Source organism: Ctenocephalides felis, unplaced genomic scaffold, assembly GCF_003426905.1.
Source record: "Ctenocephalides felis isolate EL2017-DRISC unplaced genomic scaffold, ASM342690v1 CF-g0.4_SCAFFOLD_03570, whole genome shotgun sequence".
NCBI lineage: Eukaryota > Metazoa > Arthropoda > Insecta > Siphonaptera > Pulicidae > Ctenocephalides > Ctenocephalides felis.
In genome coordinates this window covers 4,221,412-4,234,168 of record NW_020539724.1, presented here as the reverse complement: position 1 = coordinate 4,234,168, position 12,757 = coordinate 4,221,412, and the positions used below count along the sequence as shown (strand labels likewise).

The window sequence follows — 12,757 nt, the reverse complement described above, 5'->3', positions numbered from 1 at the left end:
GAAATGATTGGTTAAGTAATTTTTTTAATATAAATTCCCAAAAATCACCTTTTTTTAGGCGGTTACACTAGTTGTGCCCCTTAAACCCTTTGAAAAATGCCAATTACATCTGATTTCATTATCCAAAATGTCGAATCAAATATTTTTTATATGTTGGCCTCTATTTATCAATTCACTAACTTAACTAATTTTTTAGTTAAAATGGCAACTACGGCGTCCGGAGATCTTTGGCTGCAATGGTTCACTTGCTGCGTAAATCCGGCGGCTTCGAGTTCTCCACCGGCGGTCGCTCGTCACAAGGCGGCCCAGCACCGGCGGCGCATCGACCGCGCTGCTATCGGGCCACCGACGAATTTCCAGCACACGGGGCACATTGGTTCCGGCTCTGAATTACTCAACGGAGCCCATTTGACGGCTGTGCAGAATCAAATGCAAGGAAAGGGGGGATATGGGGCGGCTTCCTTCGGACTCAAGGTGAGGAAGAGGATATTGATTGATTGTACAAATCATTAATATATATTTATATTTATACTACAGTAGAGCCTTGATTAACCGGACTAATTGTTGTCGATAGGCATTCGAATAATCGAAAATCCGGATAATCGAATGTGTAAAGAATAATGTTGTGTATTTATTAAGAATAACAAATACATACGTAGTAGGGATGGGTAACTCACTTCGGAGTTATCACTCCGATACAACTCCTCCCTCGGAGTAAATCCGAGTGGAGTTGTCTTACAGGATTCGTCATATCCGACTTCCCTAAACTGGTACTAAATCTGTTAACATGTACAGATATTTGCTTGAGATTTTTTACTAATACAAAAATTTGAGTTGAAAGAAGTGGTCTTTTTCTATATATATATATATATATATATATATATATATATATATATATATATATATATATATATTTGAGATGGGCTTATCATATCCGGATCCGAACCTTTGCTTCAGGGAGGAGTTATATCCGCTTAACAACTCCACAACTCCGACAACTTTGAAGCATAATACTTGGCACAAATGTGTTCTCTAGTGTGCTGTTAACATACCTAAGGATTTATTAAGACTTTGGAAATAGTTTACAAATAGTTCAAACATTTTTGTTCATTTTATTATAATAATTACTATTTTATGCGTTTCGTTTCATACAAATCTCAAATTGACAAAAAACTTAGGAATCAAAATGAATTTTGTAATTATTTTTGAAGAGAAAATATAGAATTCTTTGAATACGTTTACTTTTATATGAAAATAATGCAGTGAACCTTATATATGAAATAAGAACAAATCTTTGTGTATAATATTTTTCACAAAATAATAATACCTCACATTCTTTTATTATTTCATTTTCGAGAATTAATTATACATCGGGTATTTTGATTAGCATACTATTACTTTTACACAATTATAAAATCATAATTGTGTAAAAGTTATAAAATAATACTAAATATTTTTTACCTGGTTTGTATACCATTGAAAAAGCTCATTTACGGACAAACATTATCGTATACAGAATATAGAATACAAATAGCATTATTTTGAAATATTATATACCTGGAAAGTTCTAAAACTAGCTGTGAGACGAGAAAAAGACCACTTTTTTCGACCCAAATCTTTGTATTAGTAAAAAATCTCAAGCAAATATCTGCACATGTTAACAGATTTAGTATCAGTTTAGGGATGTCGAATATGACAAACCCTTTGAGACAACTCTACTCGGATTCACTCCGAGGGAGGAGTTGTATCGGAGTGATAACTCCGGAGTGAGTTACCCATCTCTAATATATATATATATATATATATATATATATATATATATATATATATATACATAAATCTATACACCTACATTTGCAAATTTACATCTTCACAAACACATTTTTATTTTTTAGCTTTTCATTTACATTTTACCTACTATGCCTACATTTACATTTTTACATATTAATCTGCTTTTACATTTTTTTGTTATTTTAAAATTTGCTTTGTTTGACTTAAATACATACATTGATTTTTACATAAAGATACAAATTGTATACACCTATTCTGGGAATATCATTAAACTATTATAATATAATATTGTTTGCATATACATATATATATATATATATATATATATATATATATATGCAAACAATATTATATATATATGCATTATATAACATTTATAATTTTACATCTACAACTATATTTGCATCTACATTTACATTTACTACATCCTACAAATGCAGTTATATTTAAATATAAATCAAAAGAAAAATGTCTTTATTGTACTAACATTGAATCTAACTCCGGGGACAGTCCCGGATTTTCACTTTTTGTCCCGGATTATTCTGAAAACAATATTTGTTCCGGATTTAGATGTTATGTCCCGGATTGTCTCGGGTTTCCAAAAAGTAGAGGCATAAATTGAATATTTATAATAATTGAATTTTACAATTCGTTATGAATGAGAAAATGCAAATTTTCAAAAGCCGATTAAAATAGCCCTTCACATTAATTTCATTCTCAATTTTACAAAAATTACCAAAAATTATGAAAACGAACTCTTTGAACAAGTGCTAATTTTTACTTAAGTTAATTATGAAGAAAAAATATATGATGTAATATAGCTAATAACAGAATAATGAAGTCCTACTAAAAGTCAGTTTTTCTGATTAAAAAATATATTATATTTAATGAAAATAAACTGATTTTCAATCATATTTTAGATATTGAGGACAATGCGCCTACCCGTTCCGGGCTTTGACTTTGAAAAGTATGGTCACCTTACTTTAAAAATCATTTCATTTATTATATTTACTTTATTTTAATTTAAATTTAAACAAAATTTATATATAATATTGGTATATAATCATGTGTTCTGTTAATTAGTGCTCTCATTTCTGTGTTATTTGTTTTGATTATTTGTATGAAGATGAGTTGAATCAAGACTGGAAACGTATGCTACTACAATAGACATTTTTTTTATTAAATTTTGATCAATCATTTTTGATCAAATCAATCATTTAGATTTTTTATGGTCTGTTGCAATTTTAATATCATGTCTTCAAATATTTATTATCATAATTAATAATTTTTTTTTTTTGTTCAGGCCTGTTAGCCGCCGTTTGCATGAATCCTTCTGGGCAGCATTTGTTATATTTAATTTGTTGAATGATAGAAAAGCGACGTCAATTTGTAAAAAAGATGAATACTATTTATTTGTGTTGTGAATAGTGTCTTAAGAACAGTATTACAAGGAAGAGGAGTATGTTATTGTCATATTGTTGATTTTATCAATCCTAACGTATTGTTTAATATTATTATTATTAAGAGTTTAGTTAAGGAGGATTAATAAGTGTAATAGTTTTATGCAGAATTTGGTTAGCATATTTAAAACTAAGTGTATATATTGATGTTACATTTAATTGTGTGATTGAGTGAATGAGAATTTTGTAAGGTATATTTGAGTTCTATATCTGCAAATACATCACATGAATAAATATTGCAATGCGAAAAAAATATTTTTTTAGAATATTTGTAATTGTAAATTAACAATATTATGTTTAGAAACTCCTGTGCCTCAAATATATGCCCGAGATGGATGAACGTTACTTTGTGAGATTAATAATAGTTTAAGCTAAATTTTGCAATATATTCAAGAACATTATTTATTATTCAGTAATATTCTTAGCATTTTTTCTACTCAAAATGACTGCAAAAGATGTGTCTTAGCTTTCTTTATTTATCCTTTAAAATATTTTCTTTATAGTGTGGTCGTTATTTTTATCCACATGCTATACTATTTTTAATTTATTTTAATGTTATTTATTTTTTACTTTTTGTTATTTTAATAGAAATATTTTCTGGCTGTGTTCTGATATGCATGTTTTATTTTGAATTTATTTTGTGTTAGAAATAAGCAAATAAATAAAATCAACTAATTCAATGTAAGCATTTCAGTCATAAATGGGCAACATACAAGCAAAATGTAAATAAATTTAGTAATCTGTATGCCTTACATGGGACTTAATATTCAATGAATTTTCAGTAATTAATGTTATAATATTAATCATAATTTTATTTTTTCCTCATCTGAAACGATAGATTGAACATTAGTTTGATTAAAAATATTTGTCATAATATAAAGTCTCATATACATTTTGTATTTCTAAAATAAAGCTTATCTTGTAATATAATTTTTATAAATATAATAAAAATAATTAATTATATAATAAACTATCTATAAACAAATAGTTTTGTTTTGCTAATTTTAAGTTCTTCACTTTTTTAAATGTTGATTTGAATGTACAAATACCTTTTCTAGTCAGTTATTATTCAGCAAATAACAACTGCAAACTTCGACAAAAAGCGAAAGCATTTTTTATAATTCATTCTATATCCCGTTATTAACTAGTAAATAATTAAGAGTTGTCATGATTTTAGAGAAATATCTGTATATATATATATATATATATATATATATATATATATATAAAGGTATATATATATATATACACCTTTAGATAAAATACAATTTTAATAACTTTATAATATACTTTCTATATATTTTTTAATTTAGCTAAATTATTGCTAATGATTTAATTTTTTTGCCTCTAATTATTAGCAAATATCAAATTATTAATCAAGAGAACAATGGTTCTTGTCTAAATTTTATCCCCTAGCACAAGGCTCCAATTTTAATTTTATTCAAAAAATTGTTTTTATGTATTTGAGAGAAAACTGAATTTTTTTTTCAGAGTTATTGAAAATTTCTCTCAATTCGCTAAACATAGCATAACATAATAAAAAATTACTTACCCTACGGGAAGTTAATAAAGAATGTTAGTATTTTACCCGTTGCAGTGTGTAAATTATAAATGTAATTTGTGTTAACTGCCTCTTTTATTTATATACCACCATTCAGAATTAGTTATTAATTTTTTATACTGGGTTAAAAAGGTTGCTTTTCCTTGTTCTAGACTCTATAAATTTTTATATAAAAAATTGTACATTTGAGTTCAAGAGTAATAAGAAATTTATATAGTTTATTTAACAAAGACAAGTTTGTACAAAAGTACATTTTGCGCACGTTAATCCAAGAAAATATCAAGCATACATATTGGTGAATCAATTGAATTGCTCACTATAACTATAGTTTTAAATGAATTCTTTATCGAATCAGGTTTATACTTACAATCTTTTTCATAATGAAAAATTAATTCCCTGTACCATCAAATACTTTTAAGCAAAATTGTTACTGAGTTGTAATTTATTGACTATTCATTGAAAATTAATATTGATCTGAACTAATGTAACTTTTATAAATATATTGTAATTTATAGGAATGTCTCGGAACTCATAATGTTTATTAATACCACTTTAATGCCAAAGAACAAGAAGGTGTCAATTGAAATATGTTACAAATAAATATTTTAAGTAAATGAAGGCAAATTAATGAATAAATATGAAATGATATAATGAATGCACATTAATGAATATATGCTTAAAATAGAACTCAGATATGATGAATGTTATGGCAATAAATTACTCAATGTTGAACTTACATAGATGTGATCTCATCTCATTTTGTCAGGTAAATTTCAAATATTTATTTTATATATTTGAATAATAGCCATCAATATTGTATATGTTTCATTTAATGATATAGTTCATTATTGAAATAATGTTGGTAATGATACTCCATTTTATTGTTTATTACTAAAGCTAAATTTGTTCCATTACAGGTGATTCTGAGACTGTAGAGCGGTGTATCTATCTGGATTTTCTGCGAACACTAGACAATCCTGATTCCTGAGTTCTGAATCTTACAATAGACAGCCTCCGACACACAATTTTGGAATACTACTTACTGTATATATTGCAGTTTCTCACAGACCCCTTGCACACTATGTTTGTTTATACAAACACCTCTTAATAAAATCAATTTAAAACAATTTGGTGACATCTATCAGATGCTACGAAGGACGAATAAGGAAGATAAAATATCTGAGCATGAATATTATAATAATGTGAAAAGCGAGTTGTTCTTGTACCTTTGGAAGCAGTGATATGACATTGTTAGGACTGCTTTTAGTTATATATGATGTTCTTTATATTAACTTTATCAATTGAAGTCCAGTATTTCTTGTAAAAGAAAATTTATAGAGTTTTTAATGAACTGTTTGGAAACAGATTATATAGATAGTTCAAGGTATATATATATATATATATATATATATATATATATATATATATATATATATATACATATACTACTATCCCCGGATTTATATATTGTTTTTCCATGGCAATAGTTTGTATGGAAATTGGATATATAAATGTATATAATTATTATGTATTATATATTGGATTATTATATTATATATATACCTTTATTATCATTAAATAATATATATTTAAAACATTGTGATTTTGCTAATTACATATGAGTATATTTGTAATATTTTGTAATTATATAAATAAATATTTAGGTAATTTAATTTGATTTTTGTTAAACATGGATGTGTAATTTATAGAATTTTTCAGGTTGGTTTTGGCAAATAATAATTAATAGCTCTATAATTAATTTTATTTACTTAATCATACATAAAGATCCATTTACATAAAGATGTATCCATTTTATTTTATATGATACTCATTAATTTATTCAAAAATCGTTTATTAATAATTCTTAAATTAATTTAAGTTTTTAAATTAATCTATTCAAAAATCCTATCCTTTTGCAATATTAGGGTAGCTGTCAAAATTTGAAATTACCGCTTCCTAATTTAAAAATATTAAATGCATGATTCAATATTATATATATTAATAATGGACACTAATTTTAATATGTTTATCCGTTAAAAATCCGTTAATATTTTGGGGAAATTTTTTGTAAGGAAAGTCACACTAAGGGTTTTAAATTGATTATCAAATTTAAATGGATTAGTTGTTCATATGTATGACATTAATATGTCAAAATGAATGTCATGTAAACGAATAATACTATTTAATTATTCAAATTATTCAAAAAAGCAAAATTATCGTTAACGAATAATATCTTCAAGTTTAGTGAACTACAAAGATGAAATTATATAGAAATGTATATTAAAATAATTTATTTAATAAAGGTAGTGTTATTATAAATAATGAAAGTGCAAATATATTACTTATATATTTTTGGCACTTAACAGTTTACAAACGTATTCTAGAGCTGCAGGTATATATAAAGATAAAATTTGGTCTATTCTATATTTCTTAATCAAAATAAGTAATCAAAACTGTTTCAATACGACCCTGAAAATGCATTTTTTGTCTAAGCTAAGATGTTCGGGATAACCTATAAAATTTATTGTCATTAGTTGTATAACTCTATTTTCTTTATTATTTAAAATTTCATCAAAGGCAATATGAGAAAATTTTTGTCAAAGCATGATTTTTTTATATAAACATATATATAATATATAAGACCAGATTGTAAGTATAGAGTAAACTTTATTCTTTATTAATTTATTCTATTTAATATTTAAAATAATATAGTTAAATGCTTTTAGTTTCAGACAGAGAGATCTCGACTTATAAATATATTGTAATTTGTAGGAATGCTTCGGAACTCATAATGTTTATTTATACCACTTTAATACCAAAGAAAAAGAAGGTGTCGATTGAAATATGTTACAAATAATTATTTTAAGTAAACGAAGGCAAATTAATGAATAAATATGAAATGATGTAATGAATGCACATTAATGAATATATGCTCAAAATAGAACTCAGATGTGATGAATATTATGGCAATAAATTACTCAATGTTGAGCTTACATAGATGTGATCTCATCTCATTTTGTCAGGTAAATTTCAAATAATTATTTTATATATTTGAATAATAGTCATCAATATTGTATATGTTTCATTTAATGATATAGTTCATTATTGAAATAATGTTGGTAATGATACTCCATTTTATTATTTATTACTAAAGCTAAATTTGTTCCATTACAGGAGATTCTGAGACTGTATTGCGATGTGGCTATCCAGATTTTCTGCGAACCCTGGACAATTCTGATCCTGAGTTCTGAATCTTACAATGGACAGCCTCCGACACATAATTTTGGAATACTACTAACTGTATTTCTTGCAGTTTCTCACAGACTTTATGCACACTTTGTTTGTTTATACAAACACCTCTTAATAAAATCAATTTGGTGAAATCTATCAGATGCTACAAAGGGCGAATAAGGAAGATAAAATATCTGAGCATGAATATTATAATAATGTGGAAAGTGAGTTGTTTTTGTACCTTTGGAAGTAGTGATATGACATTGCTAGGACTACTTTTAGTTATATATGATGTTCTTTATATTAACTTTATCAATTGAAGTCTAGTATTTATAGAGTTTTTAATAAACTGTTTGGAAATAGATTAGATAAATAATTCAAGGTATATATATATATATATATATATATATATATATATATATATATATATATATATATATATATATATATATATATATATATATATATGGCAAATTGTATGTATGTATTCTGAGTGGATAGATAGATATTAATTTAGAAATATGAAATAACAACACTTTATCAATTGAAGTCTAGAATTTTTAGAGTTTTTAATAAACTGTTTGGAAATAGATCAGATAGATAGTTCAAGGTATATATATATATATATATATATATATATATATTAATATACAAGGTATATATATATATATATACACCTTGAATTATCTATCTAATCTATTTCCAAACAGTTTATTAAAAACTCTATAAATACTAGACTTCAATTTGTCGTGTTATAATTTAAAATTTTTAAAATACGGAAACTTAAATTAGCATTATATGTGTTATCCTTTACAAGTCATTCAATATACATATATATATATATATATATATATATATATATATACTACTATCCCCGGATTTATATATTGTTTTTTCCATCATTATATATGGTCTAGCTGCTGTATAGTTTGTATGAAAATTGGATATATAAATGTATATATTGAATTGTACATTATTAGACTTAAAAAATCCATGCAGTATAATGAAATTAGATATATAAATGTATATAATTATTATGTATTATATATTGGATTATTATATTATCATTGAATAATATATATTTAAAACATTGTGATTTTGTTAATTACATATATGAGTATATTTGTAATATTTTGTAATTATATAAATAAATATTTAGGTAATTTAATTTGATTTTTGTTAAACATGGATGTGTAATTTATAGAATTTTTCAGGTTGCTTTTGGCAAACAATAATTAATAGCTCTATAATTAATTTCATTTAATTAATGACAATCATACATAAAGATTCATTTGCATAAAGATATATCCATTTTATTTTATATGATATTTAATAATTTATTCAAAAATCGATTATTAATGATTTTTTAAATTATTTTATTCAAAAATACTATCCTTTCACAATGATAGGAAGAGCCGACATCGAAAGATCGAAAATCTTCATAGTTTTCTACGTCTGTAATCGATTCGAAGTATCAGGAGAGCTGACACGATCAGAATATATATATGAAAGTATAATACTATTCGCTCGAACAATAGAACTTCATAGAAATTAGTGGATTTTTATATTAATAATTCATAATTTACATATTTATTTAATTCTACATATAATGTTTAAAATGCGGCCCTGATTTGTTCGTAAATGACGTCCTGCTCTCTGATTGGTCGTCTCCTTTTGACAGCTCCAAGTGTATGAATGACGGACAATTATCGTTAAGGTGCATCCACACTTAACGAACGAACACGATCGAACATGATGAAAAATATGCGCAGACTAAAAATTCCAAACAAAAGCGAACCAGACGCCATGTTCGTTCGTGCTCGTTCGCTAGGTGTGGGCGCATCTTTACTGACTACTCAGTGCATGATTGTGATGTTGTGATATAATTATTTAAAATTAGATCATTTTTTAATTCATTACTATAACGAATTTAAATAATGTCAAAGTAAACTTATTTGTTTCTGATCAGCTGTGTCGAGAAAGGCTTTATGATTCAAAAGTCAAGATGTTATATTTATAAACAAATATGTCATTAAAAGTCATAATAATCCAATTAATAAAAATATCCAGTAAGTACAGATTAATTCTTATTATTGTATTACAAATTTAAATCATGGTTGCAATGATTTAATTCTTTAATAAAAATTAATACTTGTTGCAAATTGCTATAATGTTATTTCAAATGCTTTTCCTTGGAATTAATCTATATTCTCAGGTGCTCGTAACTACAAAAATTAAATTAACTACAAACATACAAAAATTATATCAAATATATGATTGATGAATTATGTAAAGGTACACCATCTTGTACTTTTTAACCGTCTTAACAAACTTATAGTAAACAGAAAAACGAGGACGATGAATAGAAGCTCACATCTTTGAGTAAGTTTTGCAACATTTTATACACAATATTATATATTGTTTTCTCTTGCTAAAGATCATGAAATAATTGTTTGTTGAGTACTGTTACTGAGATTTATTTCATTTACATAAAAAATTAATCATCCAACTATGATTATCCAATTATATTTTCCAATGAATTAAACAATTTACGCTAGTATATTAAACTTCTGTTTTCTTCAAATGAATTGAGCTCAAAAATAATAAAAAAAATTATATAGTTTATGTAACAAACACAAGTTTCTACAAAAGTATATTTTGCTCACAATAATCTAAGAAAATATCAATACTAATATAGTGGTATTTTAGGTGAAGGTAGTTTAATCATATAAATTGTTTACATTATGTGTAGTGGTTTGGACTCCAGTTGCAAGTATACAAACTTTGAAGGAAGATAATTGCTCAGGAAGTTAACAGACTTATTTTTGTACTTCGGGGACAGTGAGATATATATTAATGGAAGAATGTATTTAGACGGAGTATGACACTTTTATTAAAGGTTACAATTACCTTAAACAGTACCAAGTCTAAATTTCCAAATGATATGATCTTTAAAAATATAAATATAGGTAACTATATAATTATTTATATGAATTATATGACGAGAATGAAGAATAAAAATCATATTAAAAATAATGGAGCCTTCGGGCTTTCAAATATATTTGTAACAATCTTGTGCAAGCATGATTTTTTTATATAAACATTTTTGTATATAAATATATAATATAAAAGACCAGATTGTAACCATATATCTTCTTGCCTTATTAAGAAATTCATTTTCTTATATTTAATGTTTAAAATAATACAGTTAAATGCTTTTAGCTTCAGGCAGAATGATCTGAACTAGTGTGACTTTTATAATTATATTGTAATTTATAGGAATGTTTCGGAAATCATATTGTTTATTTATTCCTCTTTACTGCCAAAGAACAAGCAGGTAACAATTAAAATATGTTAACAAATAAGTATTTCAAGTAAATGACAGCAAATTGATGAATAAATATGAAATGATGTGTGGAATGCAAATTGTTGAATAACGGTTTATGATAGAACTTGGATTTGATAACTAATATGGCAATAATTTACTCAATGTTGAACTTACATAGATCTGATCTCATCTGATCTCGTCAGGTAAATTTCAAACATTTATTTTAAATATTTGATTAACATTGTTGCATGTTTCATTTAATGATGTAGTTCATTATTTAATTAATGTTGATAATGATACTCCATTTTATTATTTATTACTAAAGCTAAATTTGTTCCATTACAAGAGATTCTGAGACTGTATAGCGATGTGGCTATCCAGATTTTTTACGAACCCTAAACAATTCTGATCCTGAGTTCTGAATCTTACAATGGACAGCCTCCAACATGATTTTAGAATACTACTAACTGGACTTCTTACAGTTTCTCACAGACTTCATGCACATTTTGTCTGTTTACACAAACACCTTTTGATAAAATCAATTTAAAACGATTTGGTGACGTGTATCAAATGCTATGAAGGACTAATAAGGAATATAAAATATCTGAGCATGAATATTATAATAATGTGGAAAGCAAGTTGTTCTTGTACCTTTGAGAAGCAGTGATATGACATTGTTAGAACTACTTTTATTATATATGATGTTCTTTATATTAACTTTATATCAATTGAAGTCCAGTATTTCTTGTTAATGAAATTTATAGAGTTTTTAATGAACTGTTTGAAAATAGATTTGATAGATAGTTCAAGGTATATATATATGCCAAGTTGAATCCATGGACTACTATCCACGGATTTATATATTGTTTTTTCTATCATTATATATGGACTAGCTGCCTTAGTTTGTATGGGAAATGGATGTATAATTATTATAATTAAATAATATATATTTAAAACATTGTGATTTTGCTAATTACATATGAGTATATTTGTTTTATTTTGTAATTATATAAATAAATATTTAAGTAATTTAATTTGATTTTTTTTTAAACATGGATGTGTAATTTATTGAATTTTTCAGGTCGCTTTTGCCAAACAATAATAAATAAACATAAATAATTTGACAAACAATAATTAATTATATTTACTTAATTACAATCATACATAAAGATGATATACCATTTTATTTTATATCATACTCTTTAATTTATTCAAAAATCGCGCCGTTCACAGCATGCTCAGAATATATATAACCAGTCTATATAAATATATGTTCATGCTCTAAGTATGTTCAATTTTTATTGTACATATTTTTAAAATATGTCAACAGTCTGTGTTGCCTGGACTTGGTTGAACAAGTTTCTTTATAATAATAATAAATGTACA

The 12,757-nt window shown here is 25.4% G+C and overlaps 1 protein-coding gene and 2 long non-coding RNA genes across 3 annotated transcripts; all 3 read left to right on the top strand.

The window, feature by feature from the left end:
- The first annotated feature begins 201 nt into the window (after positions 1–201).
- Positions 202–3,774, top strand: LOC113383749 (CDC42 small effector protein homolog). The gene is made up of 2 exons (XM_026622005.1): positions 202–474; positions 3,095–3,774. Exons 1-2 carry the CDS (start codon positions 202–204, stop codon positions 3,101–3,103), a joined length of 282 nt encoding a protein of 93 aa, XP_026477790.1. The 3' UTR covers positions 3,104–3,774.
- A 3,290-nt stretch (positions 3,775–7,064) lies between these two features.
- On the top strand, positions 7,065–8,219 carry LOC113383754. Its single transcript, XR_003367760.1, has 3 exons — positions 7,065–7,204; positions 7,585–7,835; positions 7,987–8,219. It is a non-coding gene; the product is annotated as an uncharacterized LOC113383754 (long non-coding RNA).
- A 2,080-nt stretch (positions 8,220–10,299) lies between these two features.
- Positions 10,300–11,974, top strand: LOC113383753. The gene is made up of 4 exons (XR_003367759.1): positions 10,300–10,425; positions 10,796–11,012; positions 11,323–11,574; positions 11,718–11,974. It is a non-coding gene; the product is annotated as an uncharacterized LOC113383753 (long non-coding RNA).
- Positions 11,975–12,757: the final 783 nt, after the last annotated feature.